Source organism: Ursus arctos, unplaced genomic scaffold, assembly GCF_023065955.2.
Source record: "Ursus arctos isolate Adak ecotype North America unplaced genomic scaffold, UrsArc2.0 scaffold_8, whole genome shotgun sequence".
NCBI lineage: Eukaryota > Metazoa > Chordata > Mammalia > Carnivora > Ursidae > Ursus > Ursus arctos.
This window is the reverse complement of record NW_026623100.1, coordinates 11,921,690-11,949,481: the sequence shown is the minus strand read 5'-3', so window position 1 is coordinate 11,949,481 and position 27,792 is coordinate 11,921,690. Positions and strand designations below refer to the sequence as shown.

The window sequence follows — 27,792 nt, the reverse complement described above, 5'->3', positions numbered from 1 at the left end:
CCCAGAGTTAGAATGGATTCTTGGGGTTGGAGAAGTAGACAGAGAATGGGGATACCCAGGGATCTCCCCAGGGATACCCAGGGCCCACTTGCTTTCCCCGGGGGGGGGGGGGGTCAGGTCAAAGACAGCTCGTACTTCATTAAGAATCAGGACCCACAAAACCGATCTGGGTAAGGCTGAGGGAAAGCAACAGCAGTATCTAGAACTGTCTTTTGGCACCCCCCCCCCCCCACTTCTAAGTCTGGGGAGTTGATTTCAGAACTCAGTGATAAACTGAATTAAGTGTAATTACAGCTTACTCTGTGGATTGCCCCCAGTGGGGGCAGTGAGTGGGGGAGGGAGGGTTAGTCCCAGACCGGGGCCAAACAAATGTTCCCCATCCCTGCTCCCTGGGTTTCTGACAGCTCTCAGGCCACAGGAATAACTGCTCCTCCCTCAGGATTTACAAACAGCCTTCTGGGGCAGAGGGTGGAGCCTAAGAGGACCAGGTCACATGACTGTCCGAGGTGGGAACTCGGCCCCACACCAGCGGAGACATCAGGAAACTGGACGCTGGCGTGAGCGCCCAGGATAGGGATTGAAGGAAATCTGCTAAACCACCGATGCTGAAATAAGACTTTAGTGTGGTGACAGAGAGAGGAAGGAGGGTGGCGAGGGCGGAGGAGGCCCTGGGAAACCAGAGAGTGGAGACAAAGGCCTTGGGGCAGAGGAGAAGGCTGGGAGGGAAGGAGGGCTGAGGGTGGGCCGGGCAGGGAGACAGCATATCCGTTGCCTGGTGGGGGTCAGGGGCAGTGTGGAGGCAGGCTCTTGCTTCATCACACTGGTCCTCCGCTGGCCTCTGTTCTTCGCTTCCTCCTGTTCCCGAGCCCCGTTTGCTTCCTGCCAGAGCCAAGAGCCAGGGACCAGCCGTGCCCTGCTCCTTTAGTCTTTCCAGGGGCTGAAGTACTGGGCCTGCGGCACGAAGAAAACAGTGTGATGGCCCTGGGCCGGGTGGTGCCCACCGTCCTGATGCTGCCTGTCCAGCGTCACCATCCATGACAGGCCTCGTCGTGCCGGGTGCCGAGTTACAAGAGCCCCGTGGCTCCCAGTCCAGGAGAGGACACGGCAGGTCAACAGGCCTCTTGAGCGCAGCACGTGAGTGCTCCGTCTGGGTTCCCTCGCCTCACGGCTCCAAGGCCCAGGGCAGTGTGACGGGAAGGTGGGGCCTGCCCCCCGACTTGGCCAGGCCACGAATCACTTTTCCTTCTTTTCATGGCAAACACGCTGTTTCCCACCAGAGACCAGTGCGATCTAGTTCCTTGGGGATTGAGGGTGAGGTCCCCTCGCCAGCTTTCTCAGAGACTTGCGAAATCTGAGACCCAAGCCACAGCCTGTGGCCAATGTGTCAGCCCCAAGTCAGAGGTTACAGGAGGAAGGACGAGCGGAGAGAAGTCAGAGGATAGACACGTTGGGAACCAAGGAGCCTTGGGAGGATGGGAGGAGAACCGCTTACCAGACCCAGGCTGTGTCCATCACGGGCCGGGGTGCGGGGGGAGGCGAGGAGAGGGAAGAGCCCGCAAGGCAGCCGGTGCGGCTTGTCAGAGGGACAGAGACAGAAAGAGAGGCGGCCAGAGCAGGGGTTGGACTGTGCCTAAGTCTGCAGGCTTGGGCGTCAGGCTGGGTCTGTGCCCTGGTTCTGACATTCCCACGCTGCCTCCGTGATGGGGCAAGCTATTTAGCCTCTCAGTGACTCTGGTCAGCTTGTTCATCTGTGAAATGGGATGATAACAGTACCTGTCTCATGGGGGTTATCTGAGTTCTGGAGAAAGTGGGTCTTTGTTCAATATGTATTAGCTATGTGTATTATTCCCTAAGACAGCCTGAAAAAAATCAGGGGCGTGGAGATTGTTGCTCTAGAAATTGGAGGGACCAGGGCAAGCCGAGAGTGTTCCCCCCCGCAGAGTAGGACTGCCAGCCTCAGGCCTACAAGATGAGTGGGGGGGGGGGCGGGGAGACAGCTGTGCCTCCCGCGCCCCTTCCTGGCACTGCTCACGGCTCCTCCTCTCTAGGGCAAAGTTCTTCTTTGCATTTGGCCAGGAGTTGGCTTCTCTGTCTCCCCCTCACTACACCCCTGCACCGGGCACTGGGTCCTCCGAGGCATCGCCACCCCCCCCCCCCCCTGCACTGCCTTCCCCACCCATGTGCCAGTCAGGAGCTCAGTAGCTACAGTGGGAATGGACATGCTGCGGGCTCTGGTCAGCCTGCCTGATCACTTCCCTCCCCTCCCAAGTCTAGGGGCCAGAGGGGGTGCCACCTGGGGCTGGCAATGTGCCAGCAGGTCCTGCCAGCGGATGTAGGTCTGGGCCGCCAGGTCCTTGAGTCTGGTCCGGTGCATGGCCTGGGGGCTCTCCCGGATGTGGGTGCTGATGTGACGGTCCAACTGCATGCAGAGCAGCTGCAGCTCTCCCTGCAGGGGTGGGGGGTACGTGGGAGAGGGTGTGACATGGGCCAGGCCCCTCCGCAGGAGGGGAGGAGGGAGAAGGAAATCAGAGAAAGAGAGGCATGGATTTGAATGACTGCTCAGAAGTAGGGCAGGAAAGGGAGGAGAGGAACAGGGCAGCCGCTGGGAGGTCGGGTCAGGATCCCTTGGGAATGCCTCGTGGGACACTGGGAGGAGGGAGCCTGGCTCCCTTAGGCCCACTTCTTTCAGAGCCTCCCACTCTTTGCAGCTCCTGACAGCGGCCTGGCCTCCGTCTTAGCCTCTTGGGAGACTCACCCATTGGTCTGGAGTAATGTCCTGGCAGCTGACCACCACGCCGGCCAGCGTCAGCAGGCTGTGGCACAGGTAGCAGGCCTGGCGAGAACACAGAGAGACAGGCTCCCCTAAGTCCATCCCCTCCAGACTCCGTGTTCACAGGCCCAGCGGCCTGGGGACAGGGACTCGGGCCACTGCTGGGCTTCCAGCCACAGTTTCTAGGGAGGTGTCCTTATGGAGGGCTATGGCCCCCCCCCCACTCAGAGCCCTCCCTCTGATGGATATCTGTCCTCCCTTCGTTCAGAACAAGAAGAAACCTCTGCCACCCAGAAACCCATCCTGTCACTCAGGCCTGTTCCAGGGGCCCAGCTGAGAAAGCCTGCTGCCCAGAGGGGCTCGTCCACTCTCACCTCTGCGCAGTGTCTGTGGTCCCGCTGTGTTCCCTGAGGCACCCATGCCAGGTGCCACTATTCTCTAAGGGGGGACATGGCCCCCGGGTGCCCAGCTGGTTCCTCGGCAGGACACCCCCTTGCACAGACACATGTGCAGCCCTGTGTGGACAGTCAAACCGTGTTGACCCAAAGAGGCCAGAGAAGAGAGGGGAGGCAGACGGGAGAGGGCTTCAGTTAAGCCTCTGCACACCTACCCTCCAACTCATACCCTTGCTCTTGCCCCCTAGATATTCTGAGGGGTATAGACAGGACAGAGGGCAATTCCATCTGCTCAGGGAATGGTTGGATCCCAGGGGGCCCTTGGATTCTGTCGGTGCCCTTTCTTTTATGGGACACTTACCTGCTACCCAGACAAAGCGAGGCACGGGGAGGGGAGCACCCTCAAAGACAGGCAAGGCTTCAGCCGTGAAAGAGAGCCTGCTCCTAGCACTCTGCACTCCTGTCTGTGGGTACGCCCCTCCTCCACTCAGAGGTGCCTGCTGCCTTGTCCCCTTCAGACTCCTACGTCTAAGATAGGGAGGGTGGCCGGAAACACCCCCACTGTTGGGCCCGTAGCAGATAACTAGCTCTGAGGCGGAGCTGGGATGGGAGAGGCGAGCTCTAGAGAAGGCCAGCAGAGCTTAAGCCTGGTAATCACAGGGCTGGAGCTCAGAACCAGCCCAAGACTCTCCTGTGCCCCTACTTCCCCTGCGCGTATCATCCAGAAACAGCCGCAGCCGCTTTGCACAGACACAGGAGCCTCCTTAGGGCAGAAGCCAAACCCATTTTTGAGGGCATCAGACACGGTACGATGGAGTACTGTCTTCCTGAGCCCAAAATACCTGAGAAGGGAAGCCACCCCCCACCCCCGCAGGACCCAGCCTCCTCTTCAGCACCACAGCTGAGACCCACAGGTGGCCTGACCCCACTGTCTGGCCAGGTTGGGCCCCACTGCATCCCGCAGGCTGGGAGAAGACGCAGTGTGGAAAGCCCAGGGGACCACCGGTGTGCCTCCAAGCAGTGCTGCCCCAGGTGGGGCAAGATCCGGTTCCTGAGCCGGGTGCACCTGCCGGGCCCGGCAGCGGCCTCGGCCTGAGTCCCGCAGCTGGGCTGGTCTGTCTGTGAGCTGGCTTGCTGGCAAGCTGCGGCTTCCCCCAGGCTCCCCTTCCCCAGCCTGGCCTTGCCTTAAGGAGGGCCACAGCGTTCAGAACTCCTCCTCATTCTGCAGTCCTGGCAAAGGCTCATGCCGCCCCCACCGCCCCCATAAAGCAGGCACGGGCCTGTGTGCCAGACACTGTTCCTTGACTAAGACACAGCCACAAACACGTAGATCTTAGAAGAAGATACTTCAGGAAGGCAGTCATTTGGTCAACGAATATTGAATCTCATCTTCCCCATGGACCAAAAAGAGAAAGGGTCCTTCCAGGGTTTTTTGTTTGTTTGTTTGTTTTGTTTTGTTTTGTTTTGTTTTTGGTGAGGGAGGGGGTGGTATCCAGCTCAGAAGGCTTCAGGGAGGAAGTGACTAAGCCTAGCCAGGCCTCAAAGGAACAGTAGGATCTGAGGTGAAAATGGCCCGGTGGGGGTGGGGGCAGGGCCAAGATTACAACACCAGACAGATCCTAGGGCTGATGCAGGAAACAGAGGCAGGGCATGCTGGGGGACTGACAACCTGGTAGCTGGCGGGGCTGTAACGGGGCGGGGGGGGGGGGGGCACCCTGAGAACCCGGCTGGCCCCAGAGGGCCTGGCCAATGGGCAGTGGAGGTCGTTCAAGGCTCTTGAGCAGGGAGGCTGGGGTGTGGGGGACAGATTGTTGTCCCCCATCCCCCCGGAAGGAGGCACTGGCATCAGTTAGGATAATACCACCAGAATGGAAATGTGGCTGTCTCTGACCGAAAGGACTGTAGGACATCATCTTTTCTAAGCTTATTTTTCTACAGTGTGTGCTTTACTCGTATAATCTGAATACAGTTAAAGTTTTTTAAAGTTAATTTAATTTAATTTTTAATTTTTTTAAAAAGATTTTATTTATTTATTTGACAGAGAGAGAGACAGCCAGCGAGAGAGGAAACACAGGCAGGGGGAGTGGGAGAGGAAGAAGCAGGCTTCCAGCAGAGGAGCCTGATGTGGGGCTTAATCCCAGCACACTGGGATCACACCCTGAGCCGAAGGCAGATGCTTAATGACTGAGCCACCCAGGTGCCCCGTAAAGTTAATTTTAAATGAGACAATACCAGTTATAATTGACTGAGCCTCTCGGGTTTGGGGTGGGTGTGGGGGCAAGAGAGAGAGAGACAAGACCCTGAAAAGGAACGAACGGCACTCTTGGGACCCAGGCCCCTCTGAGAGGGCACTGAGCAAGTGGCCAGAGAGAGGTGGAGAGGTGGAGAGGTGGAGAGGTGGTGCGGTGGGAGCCGCCAAAGACAAGGGGGGGGGGGACACAGAGCCATTGGTGGGTCAGAGGAAGGCCGGGAGAGGTGCCTGAGAGATCTTTGCATTTCAGAGGCCCCTGTGCTGTGTACAAAGCCCGGGGCTAAAAGGGACCTCGGAGCCACCCTGGGATTTGTACAGAGGCCAGTCTCTGTCCCTGGGGGTCTCAGGCACCCCTGCCCCCTCCCCCCCCCCCCACCCCAGGGCAGAATCTATCTTCCTAAGTGGGAGGCGTGGTGAAGATGGGCCCAAGATCTGCGGAATGCCCTGGAGGAAAATATGTGCAGTGGGGATTTACGGAAAAAAAAGCGCAGGACTAGGGACTAGGGAGTGTGCGAGTGCGGGTTTCACAACTTCATTCTTAACGCTGATTCCCATCATTGAATCCAGGGGGAAAATCCCAGGGCAACTATTCTGAATGTGTTTTGGGGGGGAGGGGGCAGGAATAGCAAGAAGGAAATGGGAGTTCTGAGGATAATCCCTGTGAGCCGTATGTTATCAGCTCTATTTCCCCAAGGGGGAAGAAAACCTTGCCCACTACCTGCAAGGAAGGCTGAGGGCATTTTTTTCCCCTTGCCCTCAAGGGTGATCCCTGGAGTCTGGCCTAAGTGAGGGGAGGCCCTTTAAGGAAGACTTTGATCCAATTTACGGGGTATAGTTCCACCTGTGCACGGAAATCCCCACGAAGACAGCAGTCTTTACAGTAGTACTTTTGGGGGGAAAAAAGGTTTCATACTGCGTGGGAAGCGCCTAGCCCACGTGGTCCTCTCCCTTCCCCTAGACCCACGGCCCAGCGTTGAGGAGAGGTAAGAGAACATTTAATCTCATCCAGACAACCCGACAGACGGAGGCACTGGGTGCACGCAAGGCTTCTTCTGAACCCCACCCTCGCCCAGACTCTTCTCCCTTGTCCTGTTTTGTGAAGGTCTGAGACGCAGACATTAACTGAACCTGGGGCTCTGGCTAGGAGGGGGCTGTACCCCAGCCTCCTTCCTCTGAGAGGCAGGCCCAGAGCACCAGCAGCAGTGGGGAGAGTCGGCCATTCCTGGGGGACACAAAGTAAACAGCCAGGTCGTGGGAGCTGCGTTTCCTGCTCCGGTCGCGCTGTGGCCGGCTCCTGAACTCAGCAAGCCCGTTCCTGTCCTGGCTGGCACCACAGAGGCACGGGGCCCTGTCTTCCCTTTCAAGACGAGGAAGGGAAGCTGGGCAGGGGCCATGTAGCAGCGGGGCTGGTAGAAGGAGAGGCCCAAGCCCCCTGCCTGCTCCTATTTCCTCCACAGCTGGAAGAGCAAGGTGGCCCTTTCCTCAGCCTGAGGCAGCTTCCAAGTCCCTAGGGTCATGTGTGTTAGAAGGGGTAGAAGTCAGGGTAGCTTCAGGGTTAAAGGGCAGTGCAGAGACACTCCTTGGGGTTGGGGGGGGGGGTGCTAAGCTTCTCAGGCCTTCAGGATCTTGTCTGAGAAATGGGCCCCTACCAGCCCAGGCTGCCCAACTCTCCCCCTACTGGGTGTCAGCGGAGGCCTGGGAAGCCCCTGCGGAAAACGCAGCCCAGGACACCTCAGTCAACAACTTGGGGAAAGGCAGAGTCTGAGGCCGAGGGCGAGGAGTGGGACGTGCCTGGACCCAATGCTGACAAGACGAGACCGTCCCCCACCAGCAAGGCCTGAAGCTCTCATTTTCTGGGTCTCTCCCCAGAGTGTGGCAGGCCAACTGTTCTGGGAAGTTCTGTGCTGGATGCCTCCTTCCAGGCTCTAGAGCCTTAAAGCCCTGCCCTCCCCCTGGGGAAGGACGACAAGGATGAGAGATAGGGCTTGTCACCCTCTGAGGCGGGGAGGAGGAGGGGAAGGTCCGTGTCTCCTTTTCCTGGCCTAGTCAGTTCTGACCCCAGGAACCACCAGCCAAGGCTCTGTTTGCAGCACTTTCGTCATAAGACAGAAGGGAAAAAGGGTGAACATTTCCCAGACACTTCACCCTTTAGAAAATTCCCCTCTAGCTAATGCCAAGGGAGCAGGCTGTGGCCTGGGTTATTTCCACGAGAAAAGGAGGAGGCAGAGGATCTCCCAGGAAGTCACTTGCCTCCACCTCAGGTCAGGACCAAGAATCCAGGCTTGCCCCAGGCCAGTTTCCAAACCAAGCCCTCTCCCTGGAAGCTGCCAGGCTGGGTGGGCATCTGGGAGCAAGTTCGGCCAGGCTCTGGGGCAGCTGCTGGGGGAGGGTCTGGGGGGGGGGCGCAAAGGCTGACTCAGGAACACCTGCTGGGGAAAACCGAGACTCACCCAAAGGACACGGCCTTCCCAGCCTGGCTGCTGGGGCCAAGGGGCTTCTGCTCACGATGCTGGCCCTGAAAGCCTACAGGTGCCAGCTCCCTGCCTGGGATGCCAGGACCCCAGGGCAGCCTCCTTTGCTTTCACCTCTCCATGCCCACAGGCCCTGGGGCGGGGTGGGGGGACTGCCGGGGTGGGGGGGACCTGCATTCAATCACAGTCTGGCTGGGCTGCTCTCAGCCCTGTCCAGAGTGCCTGATGATGGACCCCGGGGGAAGAATTCTGCACACGTCCCATCACTGCCTCACGTGGGTTTTTGTTTCTGTGGGACACAGATAAACACACACACATGCTGAGGGTCAACTCTAGAACCAATCTAGTCTGGGAGAGACGGGAGCAGCACTGGTCTGTCTACCCTGGCACATTTCAGACCCAAGGCTAAGCTAGGTCTCTACAAATTCTTTCTCTTTTCTTTTCTTCTTTTTAAATTAAATTTAGCCCTACAGCATCACTTCCCAGTGCCCCGACCCAGCAGGGCTCCCAGAGAGGCCTCATGATTCTCATTTTGAGCAGATGTGGAAGCTGAGCTTGGAGAGGTCCACTGATGGCACGACCATCTCCAATAAGGGTTAGGTCTGAGGCAGATGTCTGTACGCTCTCCCTAAGGCTGAACAAGTTCTGTGTGTGCGTGCGTGCGTGTGTGTGTGTGTGTGTGTATTTTCTATAAAGGGGATTCAACTGGAGACACCCTCTTTCAGGAGGAACAATCTCCCTTTGCACTGTACAGCAGGGGCCCAAGGGCCTATTCGCGGCAGGACAGAGAGAGGGTAAGGCTGTGCCCCCAGGGTGGGGAGTGGGGCCCCAAGCCTGAGCCCCAAGGGCATGGTCTCAGTACTCTACCACAGGATGGGCAAATAACAACAATAATTAGTAATGAGCAATCCTGAGGCAGGGCTACTTGGAGGACCCAGGCCAAGAGCCTCAGTCTGGTGGAGAGAGCCAGACCTTGTCCAGCTGGTATGTCCACAGAACACAAGATGAGAGGGGATGCATTTTTCTGGGTGAACCCAGCCTGGACCTGTCCTGGAGTGTGGCACCTGCCATCATCTCTAGGATGCTATTTCTTCCCTGTGCCCACAAGCAAATTGCCTGACCTACTCCCCTTGCTCCTGCTGCTACTGCTCCAAGGTCACTCCCTAACCTTGGCTTGGGCCAGCTCTAAAGCCGCAAGCAGAGGGCTGTGCCCAAAGGAAAGCTGAGTTCGGAAGAGACTGACCAGGATGGTCATCGGTCGTAAGTCCTTGCAAGAAGGAGATGACAAGGTTGCATGACCGATAATTAGGAAATGAGATGGTGACACAACGCCTCTCCCTAGCCCAGGGTCCCTGAAGGCACAGAGCACGGAGGCCGGAGAGCAGATTCACAGGCAGGGCCTGCCACACTTACCCTCCGGCTTACAAGGCCAGACACTTAATTCTGTAAATGAAAGTGCCTGTTTGAGCACAGGGGTGGGTGGAGCTGTGAACATGGAGCAGGGACAAGGCCAGTCAAGGGTTATGGGAGACAGGCTGGCAGAGTCTGCATAGGAACAGGACTTCTGGCTCAGCCGCTGCCTGGAAAGTTGGCTCTTGGGTCCCAGCTGGGCAGCCAGGGAGGTAGTGTCTACTGAGCCTGCTGAGGGACCTCAGAGGCCCAGCACGGGCCCGCCTGCTCCCATCCCGCAGAAGGTGAGCCCCGCACCCACGCTTCCTGATGCCGAGACACAGTGAGTCCAGAGACTCCAGACCCTGCACTCCAGACAGACAAAGGATTCTCTTTTAGGCTTTATCCCAAACTTGGGACTGGCCGCTGCGCAGCCGTGGCCCCTGCTCTTGCAACTGAGGATGAAGAGGGAACGAGGAGCCCCTGGCACAGTGGGGTGGGGGTAGGAAAGAGAAGGAGCTGGGACAAAGGCAGGAAGGCTGAGGGGTTTTCGTTCTGTGGATCTGCTGCAGGGAGGTTATCTCAGAGCATCTGACCCATTCCTGTGTCTGCTGGTGGGAGGAATGAAGGGCTGTAGGCAAACCTTTGCTAGAGTGCTCCCACCCAGCCCACCCTTCCTTTCTGGCTTCCTGCTGCCCGTGGGGGGTAGGGGAGATGACAAGCAGGGACTGGCTGGCTCTTCCTGCTCCTCCAGCTGGGACTAGAGACCCTGACCCCAGGGGGGATCTAGACCGGAAACCCAGCTTTGCCGACTACCCAGAGAGGGACCAGATTCTCAGGGCAAATGTTTGTGAATTTAGGAGGGGCTATGCGAGAGCACGTCAGTGTGTGGGTGCCGGTGCTGGACAGAGTCACTGAAACCAGCCAGGCATCCTCCAGGGGCTGGACAGCCGGTGGAGAGTAGTGGCTTCCTCAAAAGCCATTTCCTCAAAAGCAATGGCTTCTTCTCTTCTCTTTCTTAACTTTCTCACTCCCTGAACTGTCTCCTGGTGTGCTGGCACGGGAGGACCCTGGAAAGCAGTGAGTCCTTATACTTCCCACAGATATTGCAGAGTAGGGCCATTGCCTACTGCAGACCAGGCTATGGGCATCTGAGGTTTTTGGGTACCTGGGATCCTGCCCCCTCCTTTGTCAGAGTGTCCCAGCCTCCGATTCCCTATACTCCACAGTGGTGACGTCAGCCCTGACTCTGGGGGAAGACTTGTGACCCTGGGCCGGCCACTGTATGCCTGGGCTTACAGATGAGCATACCACCCAAGCCAAGCCAATGAGACTCAACTCTGGGATTCTGGTTAGGACTCTAGAATAGAAGCTCTTCCGTTCCCCCTGGCTAGGGCTGCTAAGGGAAGGACATAAGCCTGCAGTTTCTCAGGACCAGCCGGGAAAGCCTACCTGATGCACCAAAGGGCAGAGCTGAGAGATGCAGAGAGCAAAACACTGAGGTTTCATGCCACTGCTCAGCTCCTGGTCCAGCTGAGCCTGATGGGCTATTCTAGAACCTTCCAGGATGTGTGTCTGTGTTTCTGTTACTACAAAGTCCTGGCAAAGACGGAGGAGAAGGGACAGAAAAGGCAGTGAAGAGAAGAGCAGTTGAGAAGGCCATGGCTTGCCTGGCAACTGCTCCTCCAACCAGGGAAGCGAGTGAGGGACCTCACACACCGTTCCTGGTCCTCCGTAGGTGCGTGGTGGGAGCTGAGCCCAGGCTGCTTAGAAGCAGCACTTAGAAGGCACTGTCCCTGAGAAGGTACAGCCTGGGAGAAGAGACAAGGTAGGAGGGGCTGGGTGCAGGGGAGGTAGGCAAGGGTCCCTCCCAAAGGCTGTACCTGCCAGCGCACCCATTTCAGTGGGAACAGTGGGATGCTGCTGAGACAGACTCTGGACCTGACCCTCAAAGGTGACTCTGTTTAGGTGTGTGAAGCAACGTGTGGACAGGCCGTGGGTCAAGTGAACAGACTGTAATGACCATGGGAATCCAAGGAAAGGGGAGACAGGCCAGGCATTGCCAGGAAGAAGGAACAGCAGGAGCAAAGAGAATGGAGGCTTGACATCTCACATTTCCCATGATGTCTGGGAAAGATGTCCACTGTGGTGTGGTTTGACTTGCGGGAGAAAAGCTGCGGGGATGAGGTAGGGCCCACAGACGGATTGGACGTGATGTGACAGACACTTAGGATTGCCTTTCCCTAAGTAAGAATGGGAGGAAGACAATCACAGGGTTGTCCAGGAGGACTCCAAAGAGGAAGGCATGGAGCAGAGTGTCAGGCCAGCCAGTGTTCATGTCAGGTGAGTCACCCTGCATGGAGCAAGGGCTGTGCCTGGGGGAGGTATCCCCAAGAGTCCCAGGAGGACTGGGCCTGGGACAGAGAGCAGGCTCAGAAGCTGCCTAAAGAATCCATGCCTGCCCTCCCCGGCTTCACTCTGTCACTTCAAGCCCTACAAAGAAGCCAGAGTTCCTGGGATCCAGACAAAGCTGGTCGGGCCTGGGCCCCACGTGGCCTTCAGCTGCTCACAAGTACCCATTCTGAAGAGGCTTGGCGGCCTCTTGGGTGGGTGTGACCCAGGGCTGGTGCATGGATCTCCCCTGGGGTCAGCTTCCCAGAGGCCATCTCTTTGAGGTTTATTTCAAAAGATGTTTGATGTTCCCCATTTTGGAGGAAGGAAGGAGGAACCCAACACAGACCAGGCGAGGAGGAACCCGGGGTTCCTGAATATCTGTTTTCTGTTTCTCCAAGCCAGTTTGTGTCTTCCCAACCCATCTAATCTTGCCCTGACCCAGGTGTCCAGCCCTATGGGCAGGACTCTCCCTAAGCTGCAGGGAGAGGGGGTAGGAAATAAAGACAGGCCCTTGCAGGTGAGACGGCAGAGGGTACAGGGAGAGGGACAGGCCCCCACTCCTCCTGGGCTTCTGGAGGACACAGGGCCAGGGGCCTGCGCTCCAGCCAAGCCTGAGGGAGGACGTTCCCTTTGCTGGTGTCGAGTGCCAGTGGGAGAGTGCAGAGGCAGGCACAGAGCTGCCAGGGCCTAGGGGCACCCTCCCTGCCCACTCCCCACAACCTCCCAAACCACACCCCGCTCCAGTGGCTCTTGGCAGGGTCACCAGACGCAGGGGCAGGCCAGCCGCAGCCAGGGCAGGAGCAAAAGCTGTCAGACTTGTTTGTCAACTCTATTAACATGAGGGCACACCACGAAGATATACAGAGATGCACACAACACTCATGCACACAGACACACACGCATGCTTCCAGACACACGTGCACACACATACACAGACACATGTGCGCGTGCGGCAGGCCCACACCCTCTGCAGAAGATGTGCGGAGCCCCAGGAGTGAGGCGCAAGGGAGTCTGTGCAGCAGGGCAGAGCTGGAGTCGCCCCCGCATCGACTCCTCACACACACACACACACACACACACACACACACACGTGCACATGCTTCTCCGACACACAAGCCACCCCCAAGCTCGGAAGCATGGAGCCGGACAGTATGCCATATGCCCGGTGACGGGAGCCACCCGCCGTCCCCAGGCTCGGTCTGGGTACTGGGGGTCTCCTGCAGCTGGCCCCCGGGGGGCGCAGACCATCCCAGATGCAGAGCCCTCAGGGGGCCCCACGCCGCCCGTGCCGTGAGGACGCTCACCAGGTTGTGCGGAGGACATGCCCCGGAAGACAAGGAGACAGGAACCCAGCTCCTGGGGCCTCAGTGCAGCCCCAACTCTGGGACTCCCCCCCTTGTGGACCTCCATTTTCTTCCCACACGACACTTAACTTCCTCCAACTTCCCAGATTTAACCAAACTGGGGAAAAACTTCCATCCCACCATAATGATCCTGGTTCGGTAGGCCTTCCAGATCCCCAGGGGGAAAAACATGAAACAAAGAAGTTCCTTCACTATAGCAAAAGGCCCGAGGAAAAGCAAGTAACAACAGGAGAGTGTGGTCAATAGAAACAGAACGTGCGATGGCGGGTCTAACGAGACCAAAACATCAAGAATCTCAATAAAGGACTCTGAGATTGGGCAGAATGCAGCCAGACAAAATCTGGCCCAAGACTGTTCACACGAGGCGGCGAAAAGGAAACTCCTGGCTGGGTTGGAAGGCTGAGGAGGGCGCTCTGAGGAGACAGTAGCAACCTGCGTCCAGTTACATGTTTGTCGGCAAAGCGGTCCAAAGACAGGCTCACGCAGGGGCCTGGGGCCGCGCTGGTCTCTTACAGAATCGGATCCAACGACCCCAGGGAAGCACTGGGAAGCCGACTCTGCATGAAAACATCCTGTCCACCTCCCTCCGCCGAACGCGCACCTGCCTCCTTCTCGAGGCGCTGTCTCGGACCCCTGCGCCTCACTCTGACTTAGATGCTTACTCTCCTCCGGGAGAGCCCCGCTCAAACCAGGCAAGCATAGGGCCCCCGATAAACCACCGAGGGGCTGAGCAACCATTTCTTTATCAAAAGCACTTGAAAACGCTGCAAATGTTCTCGTCTCTCTAGGAAGCGGAGTGTTGGACTCCACAACAAACTGCCATGATGTGCTAGGGCGCTTCATACTCTGTCCAGTGCGGACACACGGCCAGTCCAGGAGCCCCCCGCGGCCTCCCCTCCAGCCCCCCTGCAAGGCTGCCAAGACTTTTGTTGGTCTTGATGGTTAGCTTTCCCAGGCAGGAATCCCACCAGTTTATCATTACAAACAATGTGCTGTGATTGGTTCTCTGATGAGCAGGTAAGGCTTCTGAAGTCAAGGACCTCCACCACAAGAAGTGCCGGCTGTGAACCCTCGTGGCCTCCGTGAAACAAGGACTTTCAGAGACAAGGGGGCTGACACGTAGGGGCTGGTCAGAGGGCATGCAGAGGGAGAGGGTTCTGGAAACGGGGTAGGAGAGTGGACGGCCCGAAAGGGGTGGAAGAGACTTCGGAGAGGGAGAGAGGGACTCAAATCACGTTCATTTGTTTGTTCGTTCATTCACTCATCTAGGGCCTGATACACCAGGGTTGTGGTGAGGCCTCCCCCTGTGCCCATGGTCTAGCTGGGGAGACCCAGTAGTAAAGGGTCAACGGCAAAGCCCAGGATCAGTGGGGAGAGAGAGTCAAGCCCTAGGCACCAGACAGCAGCTCATGCAGCCCCAAGGGAGGGCAGGCCAGGGAGGGAAAGAAGGCTGGGAGCTTCCTAGGAGAGGGAGGAGACTGGGCCAAGCCCCCCCTCCTCTCCCTGGGGCAAAGGAGGAGGTGGGGAGAGCAGGGGGAGGGGAGCCTGGCAGAAGTGTTTATCTGCAGGGCTGGAGGAGGGCTGTCACCCAGCGTCTCACAGGAAATCTCCCAGACAGGGGTGAGCACAGCCTGGCGAATGGGGCTCAGCACGGCCACCCCAAGGCCTGGGAAAGCCCTATTTCCTTCAGGCCAGGTTGCCTCGGGCCAAGCTCACTCTGGCCTTAGTTTCCCCACAGCCCCTGGAGAGAAGGAAAGCAAAGACTCTGAGCCCTAGGGATGAAAGGCTCAGGCCAGGCCCAGACCACCACTCCCTGTAAAACAGGGCGGCTGACGCCGCTGCTCTTTTTTGGCTGGTGAGTAGCCTGAGATCAACCTTTGAAGATGAAACACGCTCGGGCCTAATGAGGAGTCAGTTGGCCAAGGTGGGAGCAGGGCTAGGCTGTGGGAGCCCGGCACCTGCCCCACCTGGCCCTTCCTGGTCGGCACCCATACAGGGGGACAGAAAGCTTCCCATTGCTATGCAGACCCCCATGTCCGCACCAGCCCCACCTCCTCCCCTTCCCTGGACCAGTGCCCTTTCCTTCCTCTGCTCCCCGCTACCTCCCGGTCAGGCAGGGACCAATCCTAGGTGGGCGGGAGGGGCAGCAAAGGCCTTGGAGAACTGCCGTGGCCTCACGTGCCCCTTCACTGCCCTGGGCGGGGTCCACACCCTCCGCTTTCGGGACACCCTGCCGAGACACACTGAACCCTCCGTGTTTCCAGGCCACATGGGTCATTTCCAATATGGTAGCTGACCAGGGGGACACAGCTTCCTTTACAGGCAGGAGAACAGTGCTCAAAATAAAGGACACCCTCGGGCCACTTACTCCTCTTCTTCCCTGGTTGTGGAACAGACATTTGCTCTCAGATGGGTTTCTAAAAGCAAGGAGCCAAGTGGAGGCCTCCGGCCTGGCGGTCGCAGCTCTGCTGGGTGAGGTCACAGGAGTAGCCTCCCAAGTGTTTGAAGTGCACACTCTTGACTAGGCACATCGGATACAAGCCTCTCTTCTGCCACCACTCCCCTTCTTTCTGTCTCCTTTGTCCTTCCCGCAGCCCAGCCGGGGGCCTGCCCACCTGTGTCCTGCTCAGACAGACCCTTTCCGCCCACGGGCCAACCCCACCTCCTTTCTAAAGGCCCTGGAACACCCACACAGCCTCTGCAACCAGCTCCTTTCCCAGGAAATCAGTGGGAGACGAGAACGGGGCATGCACACCGCTCAGGCTCTTCCGGGAGGCAGGCGGCAGTCTCGTAAATGCACGAATATTAGGCACAACTCCAAGATAACCTTACCTACGCGTTCCAGAAGAGGCGCATCCACCTGGGATTATCATATCTTCTTAATGGTTCATTTGTGTTCATTAAGTAAATTAATTCATTCATCTGATTTGCAGAGCAATGCCCAAAGGGTGGACTTCTGGATCGTCAACATCCAACCTCCAAGTGAGCTTTTGGAATTACTACTTTCCTAAATTAGAAAGATCTCTATCTCCATTCCTCATCCTGGAGGCCCCAGGGAGTGGGGAGCTCCCTGAGACCTACACCCCTCCCCCCACTCTCCCCTCCTCCCAGAGCTAAACTCAGGGCTCCCACTTTGAAGCCCCTACATCCTACACCACTGCCCCTGCTTGACCTTCACCCCCAGGGTCCACAGGCCTCCCCATTCCAAACCGCACCACCTGCAGGCTCGGGGGTACCTCTTTGCCCCTGACTCCCACCAAAACTGGGCTTTTGGGAGAGCTGGGCAATGTCGGGAAAGTCAATTAGGAGGAACTGGGGAGGGGTGCCTGGGTGGCTCAGTCAGTTAAGCATCTGCTTTCAGCTCAGGTCATGATCTCAGGGTCTAGGGATCAAGCCCCCATCAGGCTGCCTGCTCAGTGGGGAGTCTGCTTCTTCTTCTCCCTCTGCTCCTCTGCCTGCTTGTGCTCTCCCTCTCTCTCAAGTAAATAAATAAAATCTTGGGAAAAGAAAAAAGGAAGAATTGGGGGAAAGGCCAAGGACTCAGCCTCAGTGGCAGCCACGTCAAGGAACAGGGAGGAAGTGCCCAGCTCCACTTCCCTCACGAGCATTTCAGCTCCCGCATCCTCTCTAGACTGTGCTGTACGACTCACGGAGCACCCCACGCTAACACATCTGTATGGACCATAAAGGATGCAGCAGAACCCCAGAGCAGGGCCAGGGGGACGCACATGCCCATGCACACAGCGCCCCACTGCGCCTCCGTGAGGGGCACGGGCAAGCGCGCTAATTACAGGCTCTGCAGGGACGGCGAGCACCTCCTCTCACCAGAGGGAGGCAGCCTGCTGGAATTTTAAGGCCCTGGGGTTTTAGGAGGACTGGCAGCAATAAGGCCCTCCAGGCCGTGCAGCGTGGCCGGCCCTGCCTTCCCCGCTACCTGGGGCTGCCGCACCCTGGCTGAGGCGGGCAGTCGCTGGGTGCTCACCTTGTGGTCTAGCTCAGCACTGGCCTTTGGCTGGTGCTCCTGGCAGGGTGGCAAGGTCTCAGAGCCCAGGTACTGCCTCAGGGATGATGGCCTCATGAGGCTCAGGAGCTGGCTGAGCGAAGACAGCTGGGAAGGAGAAGAGAGGCCGTCACACAGAGGGTGCTTGGGACGCCTGGGGACCCGGCCGGCACCAGATCAGAGCATGGGCTCTGGAGGCCGACCACCAGCTTCCACGACCAGGATCCCCCTCTCACCGGCATGCTGCGTGGCCTCTTGGAGCCTGAGTGTCCTATCTACAAAATGGAGACAACCACACATCTCCTTCCCAGGACAGGAGAGTCACGCATGCACATGGCGTCTGGCACAGGCTGAGGCTTCCTTTAAAGGAGTGAACTCAGAAGGTCTCTCTAGGTTGGGGGTTTGACCCACTTCCTGGAGGGAGCACTCAGGCCTGGAAGAACGAAGGCCGGCAGAGAGGGCCAGACCCTTCCCACCCCTGGCTGCTGCTCAGGTCCCTCTCCCCACTGAACTTGCTGTGGGCTTGGAGAGGCTTCTGGAGGAGCAGAACCTCCGTACCACCCGCCCCCTCTCATGACGGCTGCGCTCGCTCCCCATCACTCTGCCTGCCCCCATTTCTCCGCCCCCGCCCTTTTCCTTCCAGGGGATTTTAAAGCAAATCCAAACACTGTATCATTTTACCCATAAAGAGCTTCTCACCAAAAAGGATAAGGATTTCTTTCCCCAGCATGGTCACAGTATCATTCTCAGGCCCAGCAAAATCACCAAGAATTCCTTATATGATCTAACACCATGTTCGGGTTTCCCTGATTGTCTCAAAAATGTCCTTACCAGTTGTGTTGTTGGAACGGGGATTCCCCACAAGATCCGCACACTGCATATGGTTGATACGTCCCTTCATCTGCTGGCCACCCTTCCCTCCCCAAGTAAACTGCTTACCCTCTCTGAACAAAAATGGGAGTGCCCCCACCCCTCCCAGGAACAGGGCCTACAGAGTCCAGGTCTCTGCAGTGAGTCACTCCTCCTGGCCCAGCCCCTGCCCCTGGTTTGGGCAGCCTGGGTTCAGCCCCAGCAAGGACCATTCAGCTGCCCTGGAGCTAAGTTGTGGTCAGGACAAAAGCGAGCAGTATGTGGGCCCCTGCATCTCTGGGTCCTCCTGCAACCCTGGGAAAGGGCGGATGCAGACTGAAGGAACAGAGCCAGTGGGGTTCACATCTTTTTAGATGTAGCAGGCATAGGCTTTTAGGTGTAGGCTGGCCCAAAGGGCTTAAGCCGGAGCCCCCAGCCCAGCTCCCTGCTGTAGCCCAGCCTTGCCCGGCACACCTGGCTTCCTCTCCCTGACTCACCCGCAGACACCTGCTCAGCATCTCAGCTGGCCACAGGCTTAGACAGCCCACAAGAGCAGCTGGGCTGAGGGCTAGGAGACAGGCCTAGGGCCTCGGCTCCTGGAAGGGGGCCAGGGCTTCCCGGCCCCGTGTCTGATCCCTTTAGGAAGGGAGACAGAAGGCAGGGAGAGAGAGAGAAGGTTCTAGGCGAAGAGAGGCACCATCTGGAGCTTCACCAAAACCAGAGCTGTGCCGTCTTGCTCAGGCCTTGCGAGGCTGGGGATGGCTTCCAAAACGGCCCTGCCTGCTTGGGGATCACAGCTGTGCAAGCACAGGGGCCAGGCTCTGCAGCCCACGCCCCCAGAAGCCGTCCTCAGGCAGGCAGCCTCGCCCCAGCCAGACCCTCCCTGCTACGGGAGCCCTGGGCGGGGCTGGGCAGGGGAGTACACAACAGCAGCTTGGCGGCTGCTAGCTCCCCTGTTTTTCCTCTGAGCGAAAACTGCTTCACCCTGCTCAGCGCAGCAAGCTGCCGCCTTCTGATTGCTTACTCTCCTTTGTTTCCAGTTCTGGCAGCCACACCCCTCTCCGGGATAAGGGCTTATTTGGACCGTGCATCCCAGCAGGGAGGGCCAGGGCCTGACATCGCACCTCCCCACCTCACCCCCACTGCTGGGAGCTGTCTCTGCAAACACTCAGCCCATTAGGACAGACACCTCCAGGCAAGAGGCAAATGATCACTGGAGAAGGCAGGCCTCTACTGGTCTCGTCTGCCCAGGGGGCAGGAGAAGGCAGGTGGGTTCCAGTGGGGCAACTGGCCACACGACTGGTCACTCCTGTGCTCACACCCCAGTGGTGCTTCTATCTGTCCGGTGGAGAAGGCCAGGACCTTAAGTGTCTGTGAGGCTCAGGCAGCCCTGCTGTCCCCTGGAGCCTGCACTGTGACCGGGCCTTCTGACCAGGCACACGCAGCTGCCCCCGTCCGCCTTCCAGCCCCAGAGCGCCCCCACCGGCCCTTATCTCTTATCAGGATTATTGCAGTCGCCTAAGCTCAACATGGCAGCCAGAGTAATTAAAAAATATTTTATAAATTAGATTCTGTTTCTCTTATCAAAACCTTCCAACGGCTCCCCACTTTGGCATGAAAATCAAAGCCCCTACCATGGTCCGGAGACGCTGGCGGATTGAATTCCCACTTACCTGTCTGACCTCAAATTCTACTACTCCATCCTTGGTCCTCTGCTCCAGCCACAGTGGCTTCTGTTTTTCCTCTAAACTAAGAGCACTCTGCCTGCCCCAGGGCCTTTGCACTTGCTGTTTCCCATGTGGAATGCTCTTCCCCAAGAAACCTGCCTGACTTTTTTAGTTCTGTACACAAATGTCCCCATCTCCCAACATTCCCTCTCCTCTTTATCTGGCTTTATTTTCCTCCAGAGCCTTATCGCCATCTGGTATGGCAAATATTTACCTTTTTCTTGGTGCCCGTGTCCGTCTCCCCCTAGACCGTGAGTTTCACAACAGAGGGACTGGGTTCTGTTAGGGCTGTATATTCAGTGCCCTGAGCAGTGTCTGGAGCACACTGCTGCAGGAAGCCAAAACCCTGCTGTTTCTGGGGTATTCCCAAGATTCCCAAGGACAATAGGAAGCAGCCTGACCCCAAGGCTCTCCTGGAAAATGCAGGTCTTGGGGGCTGCATCCTGAGCACATACAGAAGTCCCATTCCTCAAATTCTAGTTCTTTTCAGCTCCTGCTCCTAGGGCCTCAGACTGCAGCCTGAGACAGAGAGCCAAGCCATCCAGGGGTCAGGGACTCCTCCTACCCAGCAGTGCCCTGAGAGGCCTCACCCCAGAACCTCTCCTAGAGGAGTCAATTCTCAATCCTTAGACTCCTCTCCATAGTCGATCAATTGCTAAGGTTTATCAAGCATTTGCCCATCAGTGAAGGAAATAGAAGCCACAGCCCTTGTCCTCCTATCTGCCACTTAGGAATAAACCTCAAGGGACCAGCAGGGCACCTTCAGCATGAAGTGGCAGGTGTCCTCTGGCCTGTCACCACAATGAGAGCCGAGGAATGGGCTGGAGAAGCGGACATGGCATGTTGCAGTGGTCAAGGGCAAGGACCCTGCGGTTGAAACCTAGCTCCATGGCTTTCCTGCTGTATGACCCTGAGAGGTTTCCTAACTGTACCTGCCTCAGTCTCCCCATCTGTGAAAAATGTCTGATGGTAACCGTCCTTACTGCCGGGGCTGCTATGAGAGGTACGCTCTGAGCACAGCGCCTGGGACGTGGCCCGGCTATGCAGAGTGTTAGCTACCAACATTTCCGTTGGGATGTGATGACGGAAAGGAAGGAGGTCAGGGCACAGAGCTGTGTGCAGAGAGAGCGGGGCTGGCCTAGGAGGAAGGCTGGGAAGTACAGGTGTTGTGGGCAGGCGGCATGGAGGAGCTGGGAAAGGGGGCGTTGCGGGGTTTGACGTGGGCGACTGTGGGGCCAAGGTGGTGGCCCTTTGAAGGCGACGATCCGTCTGACAGGCCAGACTGGAAAGGGGAGTGCCCACAGCCCGGAGACCTGGGAGGCGCCGTGCAGCAGCCCCAGGCCTGCAGGGGAGATGGGGGAAACATACAGGCAGGGCCGCAGGCAGGCCCCAGCTGGTCCCTCTCCCCTAGCGGCCAGGAGGCCGGCGCAGCTGTGCACAGCCCGCACTGGCCGCCTGCAGGCTCTCCTCTCTGCAACGCAAGCGCTGACTCAGCCTCCTCGACCTGGCTCAGGACACCTTCTCTGGAAGCCACTTCACTGCCTTCGGGCAGAGTTAGTCACTGAGCCCTCAGCCCACCTGGCTCACACCCTGTCTTCGGAGGTTGGTTCCGGCGCGGAGCCCGGTGAGGGGCCCAGCACACAGGCGGTGCTGAGCTAGGGTCTCCTGGATAGGTGGGCGTGCGGGGGGCCGGCGGGTGACTGGTACGGTTGGAGAGCCCTGGAGCTGGGCGGGGCTGGGTGCTCCCAGGCCCCGATGCTTGAGCCACTCTTTGGTCACTGGCAAACGTGGCAGGTGGGCGGCCACCCCCACCCTCCACCCACAGTGGTCGGTCCTGCCTTTCCTGATCTGGATGCTCCGGCCTTTCCCCTCTGCTCTGATGCTGTGCTCTGTTCTCCTTGGGGCTCACAGACCGCCCCCCCCCATCTGCCCTCCAGAGCCCTCTGGCTCCGGGCGGTCTTGTCTGCCTGCCGCATCTCTGCCGGCCCCCGCTCCTAACAGCTTGGCACCCCCGGGGCACTGTGTGGTCTCTCCTCCCTCACAGAGACACTCTGTCATCAGGCTTTCACCTGTGTGAAGCGACCCCAGTGTGGGCCACTCCCTCCCTCACCCCTCCCCAGGTCTCCAGGGAAAGGGAACCTTGCAACACTCCAGGGGCTCAACCTCAGGCTCGTTCACTCCACAAGTACACGCGGAGTCCCCGTGTGTGCCAGGCACTGTGCTAGGTGCCAACGGGCAGAAAGGATTTGGTCCTGCCCTCAAGGAGCTGCTGGTGTGTGTGTGTGTGTGTGTGTGTGTGTGTGTGTGTGTGAACACAGACCCTGACCAAATAAATAAGAAAATATTAAGAGGGAAACACAAGTCCTTTAAAACAGGGTGAGGTGCCAGGGGACTTTGGATTGGGTGGTCAGGAAAGGCCTCAGAGGGGAGGTGACATTTCAGCAGGAACTAGCACGACAGGAAACCCCGGCCAGGGTAAGTCCTCTGGAGAAAGTATTTACAGCAAAGAGGGCAGCCAGGGCAAAAGCCAGGCCGAGCCCACTCGGAAAAGCCAACACAACCAGTCAGCTTTCTGAGCTCCCGCCCTGCAATCCCGGCATTGCAGACTCAGCGATACTGCCCAGCCTGCCCCGGGATGTGCCGGAACGTTCTCTCAGCACTTTGGGCAAGGGGTTACACAGGTTTCCCGAGTACATCCCTTCGAACAGAGACACTCAGCCCTTCACAGGGACTGCCTTGTGCCCCTCGTGTTGCCGAGCTGGAGGGCTCGGCTGTACCCAGCAACTATTCTGGGATCCCAGGGGGCTTCTAGGGGGGTAAGGGTGAGGCCATGCTCCACCCCTCTGCCACCCGTCTTTGGGCTGGCTGGGACCCACGCTGCCCCCAGGGCCCTGAGCTGCAGAGGCTGTGCTCAGAGCTTTCTGGAGAGAAGGGGAATGGGGAAAGAAGACAGAGCTCTGCTTTTCTTGCTGCCCCAAGAATGCCTAACACTGGAAAAGGAGAGGAGGCACTGGGAGTGAGTAGTTTTAAGTGCATAGTGTTTGTTTTCACTTTCACTGTGTTTTTCCCACCTATAAAAAGTAATATAAGCGGGGGCCGGGGAAGGAGAGAGAATGGGAATTAGCGTTTAACCGGTATGGAGTTTTTATTTGGGAGGATGAGAAAAAGTTCTGGAGGCGGATGGTGGTGATGGCTGCACAGCACTGTGAATGCGCTCAGAGCCACTGAATGGTACGCTTCGAAATGGCTGAACTCTACACTTAACATTGTCATGATGGTGTAAAAAACCAAAACCCAAAATGTTAAAACGGTAAATGTTCTGTCATGCATATTTTACCACAACTGAAAAAAAAAACCAAGTACCACATGCTCCCAGCTCACTGCTCTAGCCTCAGTGCCTGGCACACAGCAGGCATACAGAACAGTAATTGCGGAATGCAAGGGTATGAATGAAAAATTCACACTCGACTTGGCTCTCCTGGCCTGAGGCTCCCAACCTTCTGGAAAAGCAGCACGAGCAGGCAGGCCTCAGGGGGAGCCCTCTGCGCACCCACGGGCTTCCTGGGCCCAGGGGATGCTGCCCGGCTGAGGCCGAGACTCACCTGGGCCTTCTCTTGCCAGAGAGGGAGTGTCTCTTGCTGGTCCAGCATCTGGGCAATGACCACGAGGCTGAGCTGGCTTCGAAGTTGCCTGTGAAGGAAGGAGCGAGAGGGATGAGGGCTGGGACGCTCGAGAGCCAGTGGGCTGGAAGTGCACGTGGCAGCAGGGTGCGCTCCCAGCCGCCAGCATGGGAGAGGCGTGCTGTCTGGAGTACTTTGCCCCGCTCCTCTGGTTTATAGTATTTATCATTGATTTTAGAAGCAATAAAACATGATGGCAGAGTTAAAAAATAAGCAAAAGGAGGGGCGCCTGGGTGGCTCAGTTGTTAAGCATCTGCCTTCGGCTCAGGGCCTGATCCCAGCGTTCTGGGATCGAGCCCCGCATCGGGCTCCTCCGCTGGGAGCCTGCTTCCTCCTCTCACACTCCCCTGCTGTGGTCCCTCTCTCGCTGGCTGTCTCTCTCTCTGTCAAATAAATAAATAAAATCTTAAAAAAAAAAAAATAAGCAAAAGGAAAGAAATTAAAGTCACTGGTAATTTCAGAGGCTGGCTCAGCAGTGTTTTTCTTCTTAGCTGGTCTCTCTGAGTATCTGTACTTACCTGTGGACACAGAGATAAGGAGCGCTCAACTGCTTTTGCACAGACCTTTGCCTTTTCTGTCCTTTGCAGCATTAGAGGAGCCATCCCAGCCACTGTCAGCCCACGTAGGGTAGTGGAAAGTGGGGCTTGGTTTTTTTTTCACCTGACATCAACTTTCCTTTAGAGCAGCTGCTCATCCAGGCCTGGCCCATGAGAGTCTGAGTGATGGAGCCGCTTAGAGGCGCCCTGGTTGGAATTATCAGCAGAGCGAGTGCCTTTCCAGCAGGGCCACTGATCTGGCAGGAGCTGATCCTACACGTGCTGGTGACCACCCTGCCTCCTCGCGGGACAGCTTGGAGGATGAAGCAAGCAGAGACAGAGAACAGGGCCAGAGCTCTGACAACACCCAGAGCCTGCTGTGCCTGAAGCCCCCAGCCCCTGGACCTTCAGTAGGTCAGTTGGTCATGTGGGCCAATAAAGTGCCTTTGGCTTCAGTCAGTTTGGGCTGGGCTTCTGAGTTTAGCATTAACTAGTCTTAACTGATTCACTCGTGGGGCTAGTAGCTCTTCCTTTTGGGACTGAAGACCTCTGATGGGGATTTCAGACGCTAGAGTGAGGACGAGAGTGAGCTTTGAAAGAGAAGAGAGGAGGGGAGTGGAGACCAGAGGATGATGCTGGGGTGGCAGTGGCTGAGGAGGCTGGAGGGGGTGACGGGAAGAAGGGTTGAGGGCCCCTCCTCTGCCCATGCTCCCTGCCACAGCTCTTGTCCAACAAGAGGGTCACATCTCTCTTGCACCTCCATACACTGTGGCTCCCCCCTTGGGCAGCAGACATCAGCTCCTGGCACAGACCGTGATGTGGCTATAGTCACTAGTTTCTGTCTGCATCAGAAATCAGAGCCACCGTCAGAGGAAGCAAAAGAGAGGTCCGGAAGCTAGAGGAAACATAAGGAATGTGAAGGAAGACGCTTGGGCTGGAAAGAGCTCCTTAGAGGAGAAATGCCCTCAGGTCACAGCACTGCTGGAGGGACCCCCACAGCCACCCTCACCCATACCACTGGAATGACACCACAAGAACTGAAGGACGGGACATCGGGAACGGTCTGCCACAGGCCACCCCAGGAAATGCTAAGCAAGGACTTTGGGGAGGCAGGATCCAGCCTGACCACTTCCGGGCTTGGTGGTCCAGTCTCCACTGCAACTTCCCCAGGGCGAGGCCTGCTGCCGTCCAGGTCTCACATGATGGAGGGAAGTGGGGTAGGAATGGGGAACTGGGGTAGCCACTGGGGTAGGAATGTCTCCTCGAAGTTCCTGTGAGGCTGGGCGGGCTGGTACCGCAACCAGGGGCCTTGCTGATTTTCTTAGCACTTCGTCAAGACAGTCAGAAGGATCAACAAAGCAACAGGCTATTGATTAAAAAGAGAAAAAAAGCAGCAGCAGACGGTACCACCATCCATCAGAAAGGAGAACGTGGAAAAGGGGGAAATGCACCGCCGTGGTGAGGGTGTGGGCCCACAGAGGCTCACGCACAGCAGGTGGGGGTTTGAATTGCACACCCACTTTGAGAAACTGCTTCGCAAGATCAACTACAGATGAACGTGTGCTCACTCCATGACCTAGCAGTCCTACGCCTAGGTACTGATGCGCGCACACGCACGCATACACACACACGCGGGGGAAGTGCACGTTGAACACACCATGAGAACGCATATCCAGATTGGGCTCCATCTATACGACTCAGTCCTACTCATAATGACAGTGAGCTGAAACGATATCCAAAGGCCCCGAGGATCTTCACAGTGTCATGCGAAAGAAGCCACGTACAAAAGAATACATGTGCATGATTCAATTTCTGTAAAGTACAAAAGTGGCCAAATAGCAGCTTTTGGAAGTCTGCTGGGGGGACCGGCGGGGGGACCGGCAGGTTCTGCTCACGTTGCATTTCTTGCTCTGAGTGTTGGTCTCACACGTGTTCCATGTGACGCAATCCACTGAGCTCTGCGCCGATGGTCTGTGTTCTCTTCTGTTTGTATGTTGCAGTTCGGTAAAACTATTACTTCAAGAAGAAATTCAAGTGGAGGGGGAGACAGGATCGCCAGACTTAGCCAGTAAAAATATAGGATGCCCAGTTAAATTAGAATTTCTTATTGAAAAACAGAGAGTCGTTTTCTTAGCATATGCTCCCCCCTGCAATGTTTCTATTTTATCTGGCAACCCAGGGAGGGGCCAGCCATCCCTGGTCTATTCTTGATCAGGAACACCTGACATGAACCAGCACGGGGCCCTCCCGGGCCCTGTCTCCCTTTAGCCTTGACCCCTGTCCGGGGAGCACCTCAGTGTCCCCACCTGACCTTCTGAGACCTGCGGAGAGGCAGCCTCTTTTAGCCCCATGGGATAGAAAACAGGAGTCCCGCAGCACTCCCCACACCAGACTCTGTGAGCGCAGCCAGACCCTCGCCCCTCACCCAGAGCCCCACCCTCCGTTTTCTCCCGGAGCCCTGGCCATACTACACACCCCCCCACACCCCGCATGGCTTCCATCTCATTGGCAGGCAGGACCTGCTCTCCAGCTGTTCCCCAGGAGCCCCAGCAGCAGCTGGCCCGGGAACACAGTGGGAGGTAAATGGCCCCTCTGTGCTGCGGCTCTAAAGCTAACTTGTAGCCAGAGTCAGAAGTCCTGCATCTGGGCTTCATTAATCCAAAACCCAGGCCTGTGTGGGAGCTCCTTTACCCTGCAGAGGGCGGGGAGGGGCCAACCTGGGGGTGGGGGTGCTGGCAGGCCAGCAGAGCAGAGCCCGGGTGGTTCCAGAAGGGAAGGAGCAGACTGGGTGGGTCAGGACAGGCTGCTGTCCAGAAAAGAAGAAAAGCACCAGAAGAAGGACCGGGTGAATGGATGAAAAGGAACCCACATCTGAGGGTGGCATGCTCCCCCTGGCTGTCCCCGCCTGCCCACTGCCTTTCATTCTGACGGCCACCTCCCCCCTGCCTTTTAAACACAGTCTCCTGTGCTTTCTGCGACATGGGGACAGGGGACAGGACAGCTTTTTAATTTTAGACTGAGACCCTACACTACGGAGGAGAAAACGCACAGACTCACCCCAAATAACACCCAAACTGTGCAGGGGGCAAGCAAAGGGGCCCGTGGGCCCAGCCGAGGTCGGCCAGGGGCTCTTCCTCTCCTAGAAGCTGCCTGACCCCACCCAGCAAGGCCTCCCCGGAACTCAAACCAGACGGACAAAGGAGGACGCAGAAGGCACTGGAGCCATCCCAGCCACTGTCATATAAGGAAACAAGCTCCAGCTCTCCGTGCTCACCCCAGTCCAGGCCTCTGCCTCAGCACCCCCCCCCACCACGGGCCTCTGTAAGAACAGGACACTGGATTGCGCTTAGAGGAGCCTAAAGCACTGCGAAATCTGGAAATGACTTTTCCAAATCCACAGCAGAGCTGGGAAGGGGAATGCAGGCACTCTGCTTCCCAGCCTCCAGCCTTCCCTCCAGCTCCTGCAAGGGGCAGCCCAGCCAGGCGCCAGGCCCGCTGCACGAACTCGGGAGAAGGCAGAGGCACTAACCAGCGCGGGCCGCTAGGATGTCGGGGCAACGACCCTGGTCGGCGCAGCCCCCTCTGGTGCCCCTCGCCTTCACTTGTTCGGAGGGGAACCAGGCCCTGCCAAGGCTGAACTACCCTAAAAGGCCACCAGGCATCTGGCCAAAGGCGTGAGCTGCCTTTTCCATGTCTCTAGGGCAGTCCAGGAAGCAACAACCGGGGCCTGTTCCGCTGTGGAAATGCTGCCCAACACCCTGCCTCAGGGCATCTGAAGGACCGTCCACGCTGCCTCTCGGGCATCACGGCCACCCCTCCCGCCACAGCCTCCCCCCACCCCGCCCCCAGTCCTTCACTTGGAGCCTACCCTGAACGACAGCATATCCGACCCAGGCAGGAAGAACCAGGGCCTGGCTCCGAGCTCAGGGCAACCTCCTCGGGAGTCGGCCCGGTCATCCGCACACA

General features: G+C 57.6%; 1 protein-coding gene across 3 annotated transcripts; it reads right to left on the bottom strand.

Moving 5' to 3' along the window:
* Nucleotides 1-475: 475 nt before the first annotated feature.
* On the bottom strand, nucleotides 476-27,792 carry LOC130543167 (protein FAM178B-like). Of its 3 annotated transcripts, none has more exons than XM_057309311.1 (6): nucleotides 27,695-27,792; nucleotides 23,213-23,300; nucleotides 17,017-17,142; nucleotides 2,756-2,833; nucleotides 2,294-2,446; nucleotides 476-951 (listed from the first exon to the last, which is right to left on the bottom strand). In XM_057309311.1, exons 1-6 carry the CDS (start codon nucleotides 27,781-27,783, stop codon nucleotides 922-924), a joined length of 564 nt encoding a protein of 187 aa, XP_057165294.1. In that variant the 5' UTR covers nucleotides 27,784-27,792; the 3' UTR covers nucleotides 476-921. The 3 variants fall into 3 exon arrangements, with proteins under 3 accessions (XP_057165294.1, XP_057165295.1, XP_057165296.1); XM_057309312.1 differs by lacking the exon at nucleotides 27,695-27,792 and adding an exon at nucleotides 26,884-27,131; XM_057309313.1 differs by lacking the exons at nucleotides 23,213-23,300; nucleotides 27,695-27,792 and adding an exon at nucleotides 17,271-17,526.